The sequence below is a fragment of the Xyrauchen texanus genome, chromosome 41 (assembly GCF_025860055.1).
Source record: "Xyrauchen texanus isolate HMW12.3.18 chromosome 41, RBS_HiC_50CHRs, whole genome shotgun sequence".
Lineage (NCBI taxonomy): Eukaryota > Metazoa > Chordata > Actinopteri > Cypriniformes > Catostomidae > Xyrauchen > Xyrauchen texanus.
The window spans coordinates 11,933,345-11,947,742 of record NC_068316.1 but is presented as its reverse complement, the minus strand read 5'-3'; the positions used below and the strand labels follow the sequence as shown (position 1 = coordinate 11,947,742).

Genomic DNA, 14,398 nt, shown 5'->3' with positions numbered 1-14,398 from the left:
TATTTCATGTTTTTATATAGATATTTTTGGGCTGAAGGGAAAGAACTATGTTTCACAGGCCTCATGCTTCAGTGGACGAGCAATGCGCCTCAGGAGCTGTTCTACAAAACACTCTCTCATACCTCCATCTTTCTCCCTCTTTTTCATCTTCTGTTCCTCCAGGCAGAGTGAAGATCTGGCCTCTGGACATTTAAACCCATTATAGTCTGTCCCTCTCCCTCTCTCTTGCTCTTCAGAATGACAGCAAACACTACTATACACAGCCTGCCTGATGCATTTCTTCAGGAATGCCTGTCCTTTTTTAACACACCAATCAATGAAATTCTGTTTCAACTATTTTGTCCCCACAAGACATCCTATTATTTCGGCATAAATGGAGGTCAAAGGAATTGATTTGGGTTCTGGCTCTATCTGCATTATTGGACTTTTGCAGTGTGTGATTGTGTGCACCTTCATTCATGCTCAGGTGATGGTGTGGGGTCTGAGTGTATGTCCAAAAGGGCTGATTCCATTATTCATCCTCTCCATTTCCTCCTGTGCTTGACTAGACTGCAATTAGACATTTTTTCCTGATCGGTTATATGACAATAGAAAAATTGACATTTGCATTGATTCCTATGAACTAAACATTTTAATTGATTAATTCCCATTTTAGCACACACATACACCCACATATAACGAGGAAGTCCTAGATATCAATAACGATGGATTCGGTGTTTCATAAGGGTCCGTTTTGCAGCATTAAAAGGTCTCTCTGAATTTGTTTACTCATTAAAGAGTTTAACACCTAAATAAATTAATATTACTTATCATTTCAGCCATTGATTACTAATATGTTTAAAGTCACGTACACTTCACATTAGATGAAGGATACAGTCATATCAGTAGCATAACTCAAACACATGTTGAGATCACATGACCAGCCGAATACTGGAATGCACACTCACTAAATACATTTATCAAGGCTGGCTGCAAAAAGTTAATTTCTAAAATGCCATCTGTAACCGAAAACTATTGCTTTTGTGTGATGTATAAGTCCAAACTGACTGACGTAATGTGTGAACCGTAGGGTGGCATCTTCTTGAATGGCAGGGGAAGAGTCATTTATATTCATGATGAAAATGCTAACTGATTGGTCAGAGAAACTATAACCCAACACAACCCTTCCCCTACACCAACCCCAAAACTTAACCCTAACCCTTACAAATCAGGTATGGCTTTACTCAATATGAATTACTTTTTCATTGCCATCCTACATTTCAACTTAGCAAATAAAAAATTGAGTGCACCTAGTTACTTTTAAAAGTTTGTTTTAGTTAAGTTGTGCAGAATATCACAAGACCATTTGAAAACCTTAGGACAACAATTATTTACTATGTTACATACAGAAAATACAGTACTGTTTCTAATAAAATAAAACAGAAATTAAAAATAATAATAATAATAATACGATTGTTATCGACAATGGCAACAACATGAATAATAATTTATATTGATTAAAACTTTTACACATTTTAAGAGACAGTGTGACTGGTTTGTGAATCAGTGATGAACCACATGAAGTCCTCAAGGGAATTGATGTGGTCCATTTGGCATTTGCACATGAGGTCAGACATTGAAATGACAAATCTGAAAGCCTTCTGTTGTGTGATCTGCAGTATTCCAGTGACTGAAGACAGGCCAGAACTCAGTGGTCAGCATGGCCCAAGGATTCAGTGATAATAACTGCTGTTTCTTCTAAAGAAATCAATGATCAGGCAAAATCTGGAGGTTTGGTGCTGTTATCGATTACCACACCCGACAAGACTCTGCCCCCTGTTCATGGCCGAATTATCTGGGCAGTTAAATGCTTTCCGGAACTCCTCATAGTTGCTCATTGCCCCGATAACCCTTCACAGTAGAAACAAGGGTAAAGTGAGTGACAATGCACAATTACATGCACCCCATTGCACTCTAAAATCAACTTATTTTTAAAAAATCGGACATGTCAAGAAATCCACGTTTACATGACATTTGAAATAATCAAGTTACTATCTACATTTGATGTCAAACTGTGAAAAGGCATGCACTCAACACGTGCGCACATTGGATAAGCCTGTAAGAACACCTGGTAAGGTGTTTATATGGCATGCGAAATCAGTGTAATGGGCAAAAATCTACCCGTGTCTATTGGGTTATTCATAAGCTGTTTATGGCCTTTACGCCTATAAAGGAACTCGGTTTACTGTGTTTACATTACCTCATGCGTTATCAGTTTATTAAGCATAATCGTGTAAGAACGTGCATGTAAATGTGCTCATTGATGGATAGAGGCTATAGTATAGATGTAAATGAACAGCGTGCATGATTGTTGCTGCATACAGTATACCATACCTATATTTAGGAGGACTGTGAACTCCACTCTGGATCTGATCTCGTGCAGCTTCTGGTCTGTAGGAGTTACACCGAACCTAGAAAATAAAAACATACTGAATATACTGTATACAAACAAATACCTGATGTAGACATCAGCTGTATCCTAATTTTAATTCTTATTTTATGCACTAGACATACAGTATGTCCTTCAGTGGTGATGGGAAAGTACTTTTGTTTGTGTATTCATACATTTTTAAACTCTAGAGGCAGCTTTGCCTTGCGTTCCTTGGTAAATTTCTTCAACTGAAAAAGCTAAAAGACAACAAAAATAAATCTTTAAACATCTACCAGAATTTTGTTTTTTTTTCGGGAACCTTTGGCTTTCTATTTCCAAAACACTATGATTTGTTCATTCTAATCTTGAATGTTATTTAGCATGGACAGAATGCAAATTGGGTAATAGTTGTCAAAAAAACAAAACAAAAAACATTAAAAATGCATAATCAAATATTCACTCATCATAACATATGAGAGCAAATGACAAAACCTTAACCTAAAGAATGTGCTTAATATGGTAACATCTACATTAACTGGTTTTATTCAAGTCAAAATTATTACTTAACCCACACAGAAGTCTGATAAATGGTCATATGGGATGCCAGAAAGATAAATGTTCATATCTTTCTGGCATACTGTATATAGTACATATTTAAATTTCACTAGTATTTGGGAAATATAGCTGATATTACATATATAAAAATCAGCAATTTTTGTAATGTTCCATATATGTACAAGTATGTGACTTTAAATGTCAGTTAAAACCATATATATCAGCATATACTGTATTTCATATACTGCATATGTATTACATACTCTACTGAGAACTTTATCAGGAACAGTGATGGAAAGAGTACTGATTTTTTTTACAGTACTAAATAGTACTGCTACTGAAGAAATAATTCACTTGAGTACAAGTAGAAGTACTAAGAAATATTACGACTCAAGTAAGAATAAATAAGTATTTTGCCAAAAAACTGGTTGGAATTTGTTACAAGTAATGTTATGAAAATTATGTTTTATATATATATATATATATATATATATATATATATATATATATATATATATATATATATATATATATGCTTACATTTTTAGAACACAAAGACATTGTTGTTCTTGAATGAAATGTATGCTTCCTTTCACCAAGGATGCATTAAATTGATCAAAAATACTGACAAAATCATTAATTGCCAATATTAGTATAGTTTGAAATAATTGTTTTAAGTGATATTTATTAAATTTTTGCTTTACCTATTGGCAAACATATACTGTGTCACCTATTTCTTTCAAAAGCTTTCTAAAGTTCTGATTTGGTACTCAAGAAAATGTTCTTATTATTAGAACAATAGAAAATGGTGGCGCTACCATGCGGAAATCAGAATACAGTGGATGTTTTCTCCATTTGCATAGGTATTGAGTTTTTACAAGTTGCTTTACACTTGCAAGTCAAATTTTTGTTTTAAAAATAGTCAAAAAGAAACACATTTCTCCTGAAATTCTATTTTCTCCTAAAGTCTATTGTTTTAGAGAGATGAAGGCTATTCCATGCATTACAGTTTTGAAAAAATTATCTCCAACCAGGATAGAGAAGGAAGTGGATGACAAGATGTACAACAAAAAAGACAAGTAAATCACAGTGTCTAGTTTAAGAAACAGACTCCTCAAAAGGTCCTAAACAAGCAGCTTCTAAATGCCAATGACCTGCATTGCTGCAAGAGGATTGATAACAAAGAGAACATTTTAAGAATACATTTATTTAAATAGAAACAGCCATTGCTAACAATCTAAATGTCTCTAAACTACATAATGTGCAATGTGACTGAAATATTCCTATTTCAGGTTTATTCTCTTTCATGTATGTCAAAGTATTTTGGCTATTAAGTTAACATACTTTACAAAACTAAAATAATGCAATGTCATAGAGGAGGAAATGTATACTTCATGATATTTCAGCAATTATCCAGATATGAGATTAATAAGAAAACTGTTACTAACTCCTACATGCCAAATGAACAAAATAAGGCAAAAATAAATATTAAACAGTGTTTAGTGAGAGATATGATTGATTCAAACACTAAAAGTGGATGTTCTGTATATGTATTATTATATTACAGTTGTAATAATAAAGTATTAATTAACATCATGGTTATTTAACATATTGAGATATTAAGTAAATTGTAGCATTTGGTTACATAATGTTTTGTGATTTCTCATACCTACTTTATCATTCTATATTCTAACAACATTGTCAGACAAATAAACAACAGCACTGGGCAGGGAAATACAGTACAGCACAATTAGCAAGACTGTTACCCGCTAGGACAGTTTATTTTGAACCAGAGGGGTGAATGGTTACGTTATTTAACACAGGAGTATAATATCAAACTGATGCGGATTGATAGAAGCGGAGAGCAATGGTGCGAGGAACCAGACGGTGGGGGAAAAAAATGATGTTCAGTGAAAAGTCAAAAGAAGATTGCAATGTATGTAATAGTAACTATATCAGACATTATGAATAAAACACGGGAACTCTGCCCACTACAATTCTACAGAGTGGTTATCTGAGTTACCATAGCCTTTCTGTCAGCTTGAACCAGTCTGGCCATTCTCTGTTGCCCTCTCTCATCAACAAGGCATTTCCATCCACAGACCTGCCACTCACTGGATGTTTTTTGTTTTTGGCACCATTCTGAGTAAACTCTAGAGACTGTTGTGTGTGAAAATCCCAGGAGATCAGCAGATACCGAAACACTCAAACCAGTTCGACTGCCACAAACAATCATGCCACGGTCAAAACCACTGCGGCACTGTGGAGATGGGGGCGTGGCTGAGCAACTTCTGTGGAAGGCAAGGTCAGGAGAGGTAGAGTGGTAAGGATTGTCACCTGTGGGAAATGATCTCTAACAGCTGTTTTGTATTGCAGTGAGAGCTGGAGAGGGACTTAAGGGCAGTCCAGACCACCAGAGGAGAGAGAGCGTGTGAAGCTGACTCAGTGCGTGTTGTTTGTTGTGCTAAAAAGCCATCCTTTGTGGGTTGATCTGAAAAGTTTGATTAATAAAAAAAAACGTATGTGGACAGTTCACCTGGTCCCCGCTTTCTCCTTTACAACTAAGCTAGAGATCAATCACAGTGGTGCCGAAACCCAGAAGTAGGAGGAAGAAATGCCGTCAAGGTGTCCTCGCTGCTGGCCGAAGTGATCAAGATCCTCGCCGGCATCCACCAAGCCCAACATCAGTCTCTGCCTGAGCTGTGTGTGGAACAGGAATCAGGCACTCTTCCAGGCTCAAGCAGAGGACTGACAGGTGCTACAGAGCTTGGTACACCAGGAGGGGTCTTCAACCGCGACCCTGGACACACCGATGGCCGTGCCTAACGTCATGCTCGCCAAGGTGGGACCTCAGGACAACCAGGAGGCTATTATCGAGTAGACAGCCGAAGCACTGAAGTGTCCGAACAACCAGTGGAGAGCCTACCTACTGCCACTGCTGTCCAGGGAAGCCCAACTCATGGCCCAACAACTTCCTGGTGTACGAAGACTTCAAAAAAGACATCCTGCATCGGCCGCAGCCCAGAACAACATAGCAACACTTTCACTCCCTAATGCTTGGCGAGCACACCCACCCATTCGCATTTACCCAACAGCTCCATGACACCTGCCGATGGTGGCTGCAGGCTGAAATACATGACACAAAGGAAGTGCTCGATCTGGCGGTACTGGAACAGTTAATCGCCTGGCTACTGAAGGGAACGGCACAGTGGGTCCAGTGCCACTGATCAGAATCTCTGGATGAGGCTATCCAGCTGGCTGAGGACCATATGGCAGTGTATCCGGGGGCTGGTGAGCCCTCTTCTTCTCTCTCTCTCCCCCCCCCCTCCCCTCATCCTGTTCCTATTCCCAGGAAACAGGGAATTATCCCAAAATTGGTTCCCCAGTCCCGGTGACCTTTCAACCCACCAGTTCCCCCATCTCTCTCTGCTCTCCACCACAGGCTGTTGAATCCGCTGCCGTGAATGTGGGTGTGAAGTCTGAGTTTGTCTGGTGGAACTGCTGTGAACCTGGGCACATTCAGGACCGATGTTTCGGATCCCTGACACACCACAGGCCGCCCCTGATCGAGCGAGAGCGTATCACATACCTGTGAGTATTAAGGGGGGTACATACCAAGCCTTGATGGATTCAAGTTGTAACCAAACCTCCATTCACCAAGGCTTGTTTCAAGCCGAGGCTTTGGATACAATACGGCGGGTGAAGGTAAGGCGTGTGCACAGGTATATTCAAAATTACCCTTTAGTGACAGTCATCATTACATTTCGGGGACAAAAGCATAGTGTCAAGGCTGTGGTTAGTCCCCACCTCTCCCATCCACTAATTTTGGGTACGAATTGGCCGGCATTTACAATTTTATTGAGGAGAATATGTGTGGGAAATGCAGTTTTTTCATGGGACATGGAAGTTAAGGGGATCTACCAATAAGAGGTCAACTATTAGCGGATTTTACTGATACCAATATATAAGTTGGGCAGTACCTGCTGATAACCGATTAATCAACCGATAGTTTTTAAAATTGATACTGAATGAAAAAATAACACTCAAAGTAAAAAAAACTTTATTACAAAAATAAACAGTACTGACTAAACCATGAAAATGTTACTTTTTTTAAATGAAATATATAAATATTAATATATATATATATATATATATATATATATATATATATATATATATATATATATATATATATATATATATATATATTACCACTGCGATATATATATATATATATATATATATATATATATATATATATATATATATATATATATATCCACTAATATTTGAATTTTAAAGTCTGCTGATTTTTAAATTTACGTTGTTTCCTTAGTCCACAAGGGGGCACAATAAATACCTAAACCATTCAGCACTGTTATATTACAGGATAGAACATTCCTATACTGGCTGTTAAAATAATAGCATTTCATTTTCAACTAACATGCATAAAATGAATAATAAAAAAAAAAAACGTTTAAACGCTAAATAGACAGTTCACATGGTGTTACACTTGCACTGATTCCTACTACTCTAGACTCAATCTCCATATTAACAGTGAAAAACCACATTGTTTTTTATTCAGTACAGTTGTATGTAGAGTAGAAATATTCACAGATATCAGACTTTAAAATGTGCACTAGACAAATGTCTTTGTTTCCTTTTGATTTTGTTTATTTAGCGTCTCGTGCAAGATTGATGTTTTTTTATGTTGTGTCTAATTTAATAGAACTTCAAAAGCATATTGAGACACCTGCTTTCTGTTAAACTGTATTTGTTGTGCAATGCATTGCACTGCTGCCACAAGATTGGCTGATTAGATACTTGCATGAATATTAAGTGTACAGGTCTACCTAATAAAGTGTTCAGTGAATGTATATTGCCATATATTAGATTACTGTATGGGAACATAAATAAATCAACCTGAATACATAAGGTTACACCAACAAAGCTAATTTTAAGGGTTAGATCAGGTGGAGATAGTTCCTTAAGTTAATAATTGCAGGTTAACATTTTTTTTACAGTGCCAATAACCAATAATTTTTTATGGGAAAATATAATGGATTTGATATATGATTTAAATTATGTATCTTTGTGCTGCTTTCTGAGTACTAACATGGGCGTAACTGAGGAAGAACAGTTCATTATTGGTCAGACCCACTCCAGGTAATAGAGGCTCCTCAAATCCTCCTCTCTCTTTCTCGATCCATCTCCTGTAAGCCTATAGACACACACATATACATGAATTGACATACACACAGAAAAACAGAAAACAACTAATAAGAATTAACATCAGGATGAGACAGGCAAATTAAATTTGATTCAGTTTACCGTATGATTATTATAGGTACAATAGAATAACAAGTATAGAAAACATGGTAACACCTAATAAAAAGGTTACAATTAATTAATTAGGTATCATGAACTAACAATGAAGAATATATTTTTGACAGCATTTATTAATCTTTGTATATTGTTAGTTTATGTTAGTTCATAGTGCATTAAAAATGTATACATACAACTTTTGTTTTAAAAAAAACACATTATTATGTTCAACTAATATTAATAAATGCTGTAAAAGTATTTTTCATTGTTAGTTCATGTTAACTGATTTTCTTAACTAATGTTAAAAAATTAAACCGAAAACACTGTTATACCCTAAAAGATTCTCTCATCCCTCCATTGTCAGCAATGTTCTCTCCCAGTGTCCTCTTCCCCCTGACCTTGAGAGAGGATTGTGGTTAAAGATTAGTATGGATGCTCAATCTGGCACATTTTGATGAGAACAGAAATGCATTGAAAAGGCTGGTGCCTATTGTACTTTTAGCCCCGCTTCATTCCAGTAGTAACTATTGTATTGGTCAATCATGCATTGTGTTTTTTCATTGAAGCGGGTGATGGAGGAATTGCTCCACCACTGGTCCAGGATCCCATCTTTGTCGTACTTCCTACCTAGATGAGTGCACAGATACACAGATGTCCTTAAAAACTGGTCATCACCATGGCAAATTATGTGATGAATTGTCTATTCTAAATCAAATACCCTCACCATTATTATCAAAGCCATGGGTCAGTTCATGGCCAACAATAACACCAATCGCTCCATAGCTTAGGGATCTGTGAAACACATTGAAGCGTAACAACTAAATCTGGCCACATATCCTAACTAAGCAAAGGATTTTTATTTGAAAATGTATGATACATTTATTACCACATTCTAATTGGAACTGGCATTCTTGTAACCTCTTGAAATCATCACAAGTAGTAAGACACTGCTTACGGAGATAATAAATGGAAATTTTAAATCATTAGCGAGAATAAACGCACATCTGTGTCTTACCGAGGGTAGTCCAGTCCCCAGAAAAATGGCTTCTGAAGTTCACCTGCAGGGAATCCTGAGCAGAAAGAGACATAAACATGCATAAAATTGAAAATATACTTTCCAAATAGGAAATCCAGATCATACTATAAATGTGTAATAATACAATATAACTTACTGATCTGGTTAGTAGAAGAGCTGTAGAATGCATTAACTGTAGTTGGGTTGGTAAACCACCTGGGAAATAATTTTTTTTATAAATGTATTTGTATGTATATCTTGGACATTTTTCTCCTTTATTATATAGGAAAGCGAATGAAGAAAGGAAATGACAGGAGAAGAGGGCAACAGGGTCACTGAGCCAAAACTTGAACTTGGGTCACTGGTGGCGATATCACACCATATGTCGAAGCCTACAATTCTACGGCTCTGATCCAAAAATATACTTCACCTTGTCCTAAGACTTGCCAAATGCTGACAACTTACTCTGTGCGTAGGACTGTTTTCCTCAGCCAGCCGATGTCAGACTGAGCAATGAATTTTAGTGTCTGCATAACATTCCCAAAGTAATCTGTCTCGGTGAATGACAACTGTGCATAAACATAAAAAACACATTAAACAAAAAGAAGAATGAATTGCACTGATGTCTCCCATTCAAAATTACAAATTAACACAAATAACTACAAAATCAACATGTATTAAAAATGAAATAGTCAAGCTTGTAAACATACCCGTTTGAGGTCCTCGTTAATATAGGTGTCATTCAGTATAAACTCAGGGTAACCCACTTTCGCCAAGACTGCATGAGCCTAATTACAGTAATGATGTTTATGAGACTTTTGGTTCAGCACTCATTCTGATATTCACAGCTGTCACAAATATACAGGCACACCTTTTCTGTTGCTTTTCTCTTTGTTTCTTCATCCATCCAGTCATTCTCCTTCTCAAGCATGTCAATAAATGCCCACTGAACACCATCTACAAGTTCTTCCATCTTCACAAATGATACATTCATCAGATATGCACACAGTAAAATGCAATCTAGTGTTTTATTCTGTTCTTTGTAATTAGTGCCACTAGATGGCAACAAAAAAGTAACCCAGACCCAGATGTAAATACAATGTTTGAATCAAAAGAACCAATGAGTCAACGAATGAACCATTACACAAACAAATGGATAGTCAAATTTGTATGGGATAATGTGAAGTATGTCATTATTGCAAAATAAACCCTTCATAATCAGGTATTGTATGTACAATGATGACCATAAATTAAGCACTTATTAAATGGCTTCTTACCAAATAGATAAATAAATGGAAATTAAATAATGATTTGAGTTAAAAGTATTTCCCTGTCTGTCGCTCACTCGATGGTGTGTCGAATGAAGCGACACTAGGGGACTTTCTTGAAGGCCTCGATAGCCTCTGAACTTGAGAAAAGGCCAATGAGAAATTGGCAGACAGAATTAACATGTCCTTCCCACAGACATACTGGTATAAAAGGAGGGAATCGTGCATCTGTTCATTCAGATATGTTCTTCGGAGCCGAGCGGTTGTGCGATCACTTCTGTTCTTCTCACCTCCGCTGCCTCGTGTGTCTGGGCCGTGATCACACTGAGACGGTGTTTGTGGATGGTTCATGTTCTCACTGCGAGAACTTAACCATGGCAATGTTGCGGTCGCGGCGTTCCTTCCTAACAAGGAATGCCACTCCAGCCGCCCCCAGTGTCGCTCCTACCCACGGCATTGAGGACAACACGGCTGGCGATGGAGGCGATTTGGGGATGGCAGCGGGCTCGGTTTCGCCGGGTAGATCCCCACGAACCACCCGCCCCCCCCGGCACGCTCGTTGACTTCCATCCAGGCTCGAGGTGAGAGCAACCTCACCTCGATAAATTCGCCGCTGCATCAGAGCGCGTCCCGGCATCTGACACAGAAGACTCGACTGGGCTGCCGCCTTCGGGTCAGCCCGCCCAGTTTGAGGCTGATGCCCAGATGGCCGACATGCTTGCCTGGGCCGCAATGAGCGTGGGGTTGGACTGGAAACCTCTGTCCTCCCCACAACCCTCACGGCTAGACGATTGGTTCCTTGGGTCCGGGCGCCGCTCACAGCCAAGGTTCCTACAACCCCCTTCAGGGACCAGGTAGTGAACCTGCAAGCGCTGCCCGAGAGGAGGCAGACCCAGCCTTAAGGTTGCTTTGTCTGGTGCGTGCTTTGCGTATCTATATGGACCGCATGCAGAGCTTTAGATGTTCTGAGCAGCTCTATGTCTGCTTTGGTGGACAGCGGAAAGGGAACGCTGTCTCCAAACAGAGGCAAGCCCACTGTGTCGTCGACACCATCACTTTGGCCTATAACACCAAAGCCATGCCTGCCCCCTTGAGGGTTCGAGCACACTCTACGAGAAGTGTGGTCTCCTCGTGGGCACTCTCCTATGGCACCTCCCTAGAAGACATCTGCAGAGCAGCAGGCTGGGCAACACCCAATACCTTTATGAGATTTTACAATCTCAGGGTTGAGTCAGTCTCGTCCCGTGTTCTCTCAGGTTCGAGCATGAAGAACTCGGGAATACGGAACGTCTGACCGGTTAATCCACTTGCACATAGCGCCCTTCCCCTCCACTGAGGTGATCACGTGTGCTCTTTCTCCCAGGAGAGTCCACTAAACTAGTGCTCTCTGGATGTCCTTCCTCTCTAGCACTCTGGTCCGTGAATTAAATGGAGGAATTCTCCGACCAGACCCACTACATGTATTAAATACTTTGTACTGGAATAGGTGCTCCACAGGGTTGGACTTCATGGATTAATCCCCCTGTGTGTATTTTCCATGGTATGGTCCCCCTGCTGGCGGACCCGTGTCTCCCTTGGGCAGTCCCCTCTGCCCCCAGGTCGCTGTGTTTGTAGCAACTCCTCCCTCTCAGCAGGTAGGATCTACCACCACGCCACTTCCACATGTGGTCTGAAAACCATGTGAACCATGTGCCACAGTTAATCTCCCCCATCTTGGGCAGGATGTGGTCTCCGCTGAAAATAATTTTCCCCCTGAAAGAATAGGCGGCCCCAGCCACTTCAACTCAATGCGAGAAACATAGAGAGAGAAAAGGCGCAGCTGGCGTGGCCTGCTCCCATGCTTGGCACAACACTTGTTCCCCCCTTCGGGATGCCAGGAACCTAAAAAGTACATGACGTTTCTTATAGGGCGTTGGGGAAGGGTACGTGCAGTCTGACGCAGCCTGCTGCTTTGGCACACAACTGCCTGCCCGCACCTGTATCAGCAGCTCACGTACACAGTTCAGCACATGGTGTGATTGAATAGGGACCCCTAGTGTCCCTTTATTTGACACAACATCGAGTGAGCGACAGACGGGAAACGTCTAGGTTACTGTTGTAACCTTTGTTCCCTGATGTAGGGATTGAGACGTTGTGTCCCCCCAGCCACAATGCTGAGCTGAGCCACTGTAAAGGCCAAACCGTATTCTCGGCTCCTCAGTGCAATACCTGAATGAACAGATGCACAATTCCCTCCTGTTATACCCATACGTCAGGGGGAGAGACATGCAAATTCTGTATGCCAATTTCTCATTGGCATTTTCTCAGAGGGAAGTTCAGAGGTAACTGAGGCCTTCAAGAAAGTCCCCTAGTGTCGCTTCATTCGACACAACGTCTCGTTCCCTCCATCAGGGAACGGAGGTTACAACAGTAACCTAGCCGTTTTTGTGAGAAAAAAACCCCACTAACGGTGCGTTCACATACAACGCGAAGAAAATTTTCACCTCACATTGCTCGCGCGAAGTTGTCCGCTGGATTATACATTTGTGTTCACATACAACGCGAAGAAAATTTTCGCCTCACAATGCTCGCGCAAAGTTGTCTGCTGGATTATAAATTTTTGTTTAAACTTGCGTTTGCACGAGTAACGTGAACCTGCGAGTATTCCCCCTTCACTTTCGGAAAAGGACAGGAGTAGGGGCTTCTACGACTTGGTTCACATTAAAGTACAACCAATAGCTGGAATCAAGTAGTGCAAATTTTCTTCCTCGCTCACTTTCCTCCAAGCAATGTCTTTTTTCATCCGGTCTCTGTACATGTATAACGTTGTGTTATACAATTCCGAGTGCCCACACAGCGCTAAATTTTTTCATCCATTTTACCAGATTTCTTTTGCTACCATGTCAGAATGTCACTGACATCCAGACAATCTCAATTCTGATAGGCTTTCAACGGCAACGCATCATGCAATTTTTTTCAATTCGAGCGAATATGCGAATGAAGCGTTTTCGCCTGTTCGAGTCACGTCAATTTCATTTCAATCTATTCGCACCTTTACATTGACTTTGTATGTGACACACCACACGAAACCCTCGCTTCACATTGTATGTGAATGCACCATTAGAAGTGATACTAGAGACACGAAACTAGCACAGCCACGTAGCCACGCCATCATTGCTGGGACTGTCAAATATACTGTCAAATATACAGTTTAGCACTCTTTATACTAAAGTATGTCACATACTAACTTTTATTTTTTATATTCCAGTCATGATTTTTTTAATATTTCGATTAAATATTCCAGGGAGCCAAGTGAATATTTGATTAAATTGACACAAAAAAATTATATTTGAACAAGTGAATAAATAAGTACCATGTGTTTTTTTTCCTCCTGAAAGTGCTTATCGACAAACAGCCTACCGGTGGCATAGATAAGTGTGTTTTCTACGTAATTTACACACTTGTCCCATCGAGGTGTCAAAGAGGTGGTGCCTGTGGTCACCTGAGGAGGAAAGTATGCATTTTACCTCAGTGTAACATTGATACATAAAAAAGTTGCTCAGTAAATGGTGTGTGTGTGTGTGTGTGTGTGTGTGTGTGTGTGTGTGTGTCAAGGTCATTTATTTGCCCCCACATTTGTATATATTTTTGGATCAATGCTGAAAATACTTTAGAATGAGGTAACGTGCATTTGCGTGGCTGTGAGTCTGTCATATTGAGACAAAAAACTGAAGTTCCCCCCTCCATTGTACAAGTTGGTATCGCCCAACCAGACAGCGGTGTCACGTGTTACCCGTTACTTTTCTCAGCGCTGGCCAGGATGCATAAACTCACAGTCGTTTATTA

At 39.6% G+C, this 14,398-nt stretch overlaps 1 protein-coding gene across 1 annotated transcript in view; it reads right to left on the bottom strand.

The window, feature by feature from the left end:
• Positions 1–678: 678 nt before the first annotated feature.
• Positions 679–14,398, bottom strand: part of phex (phosphate regulating endopeptidase homolog, X-linked) — a 29,179-nt gene continuing 15,459 nt past the window's right edge. Inside the window, 13 exon segments of the mRNA XM_052114133.1 lie at positions 679–1,811; positions 1,814–1,890; positions 2,374–2,450; positions 8,082–8,186; positions 8,623–8,688; positions 8,787–8,917; positions 9,015–9,082; positions 9,306–9,360; positions 9,463–9,521; positions 9,771–9,874; positions 10,016–10,093; positions 10,177–10,278; positions 13,926–14,054. Of these exon segments, the coding sequence (XP_051970093.1) occupies positions 1,789–1,811; positions 1,814–1,890; positions 2,374–2,450; positions 8,082–8,186; positions 8,623–8,688; positions 8,787–8,917; positions 9,015–9,082; positions 9,306–9,360; positions 9,463–9,521; positions 9,771–9,874; positions 10,016–10,093; positions 10,177–10,278; positions 13,926–14,054 (1,074 nt within the window). The 3' untranslated portion in view covers positions 679–1,788.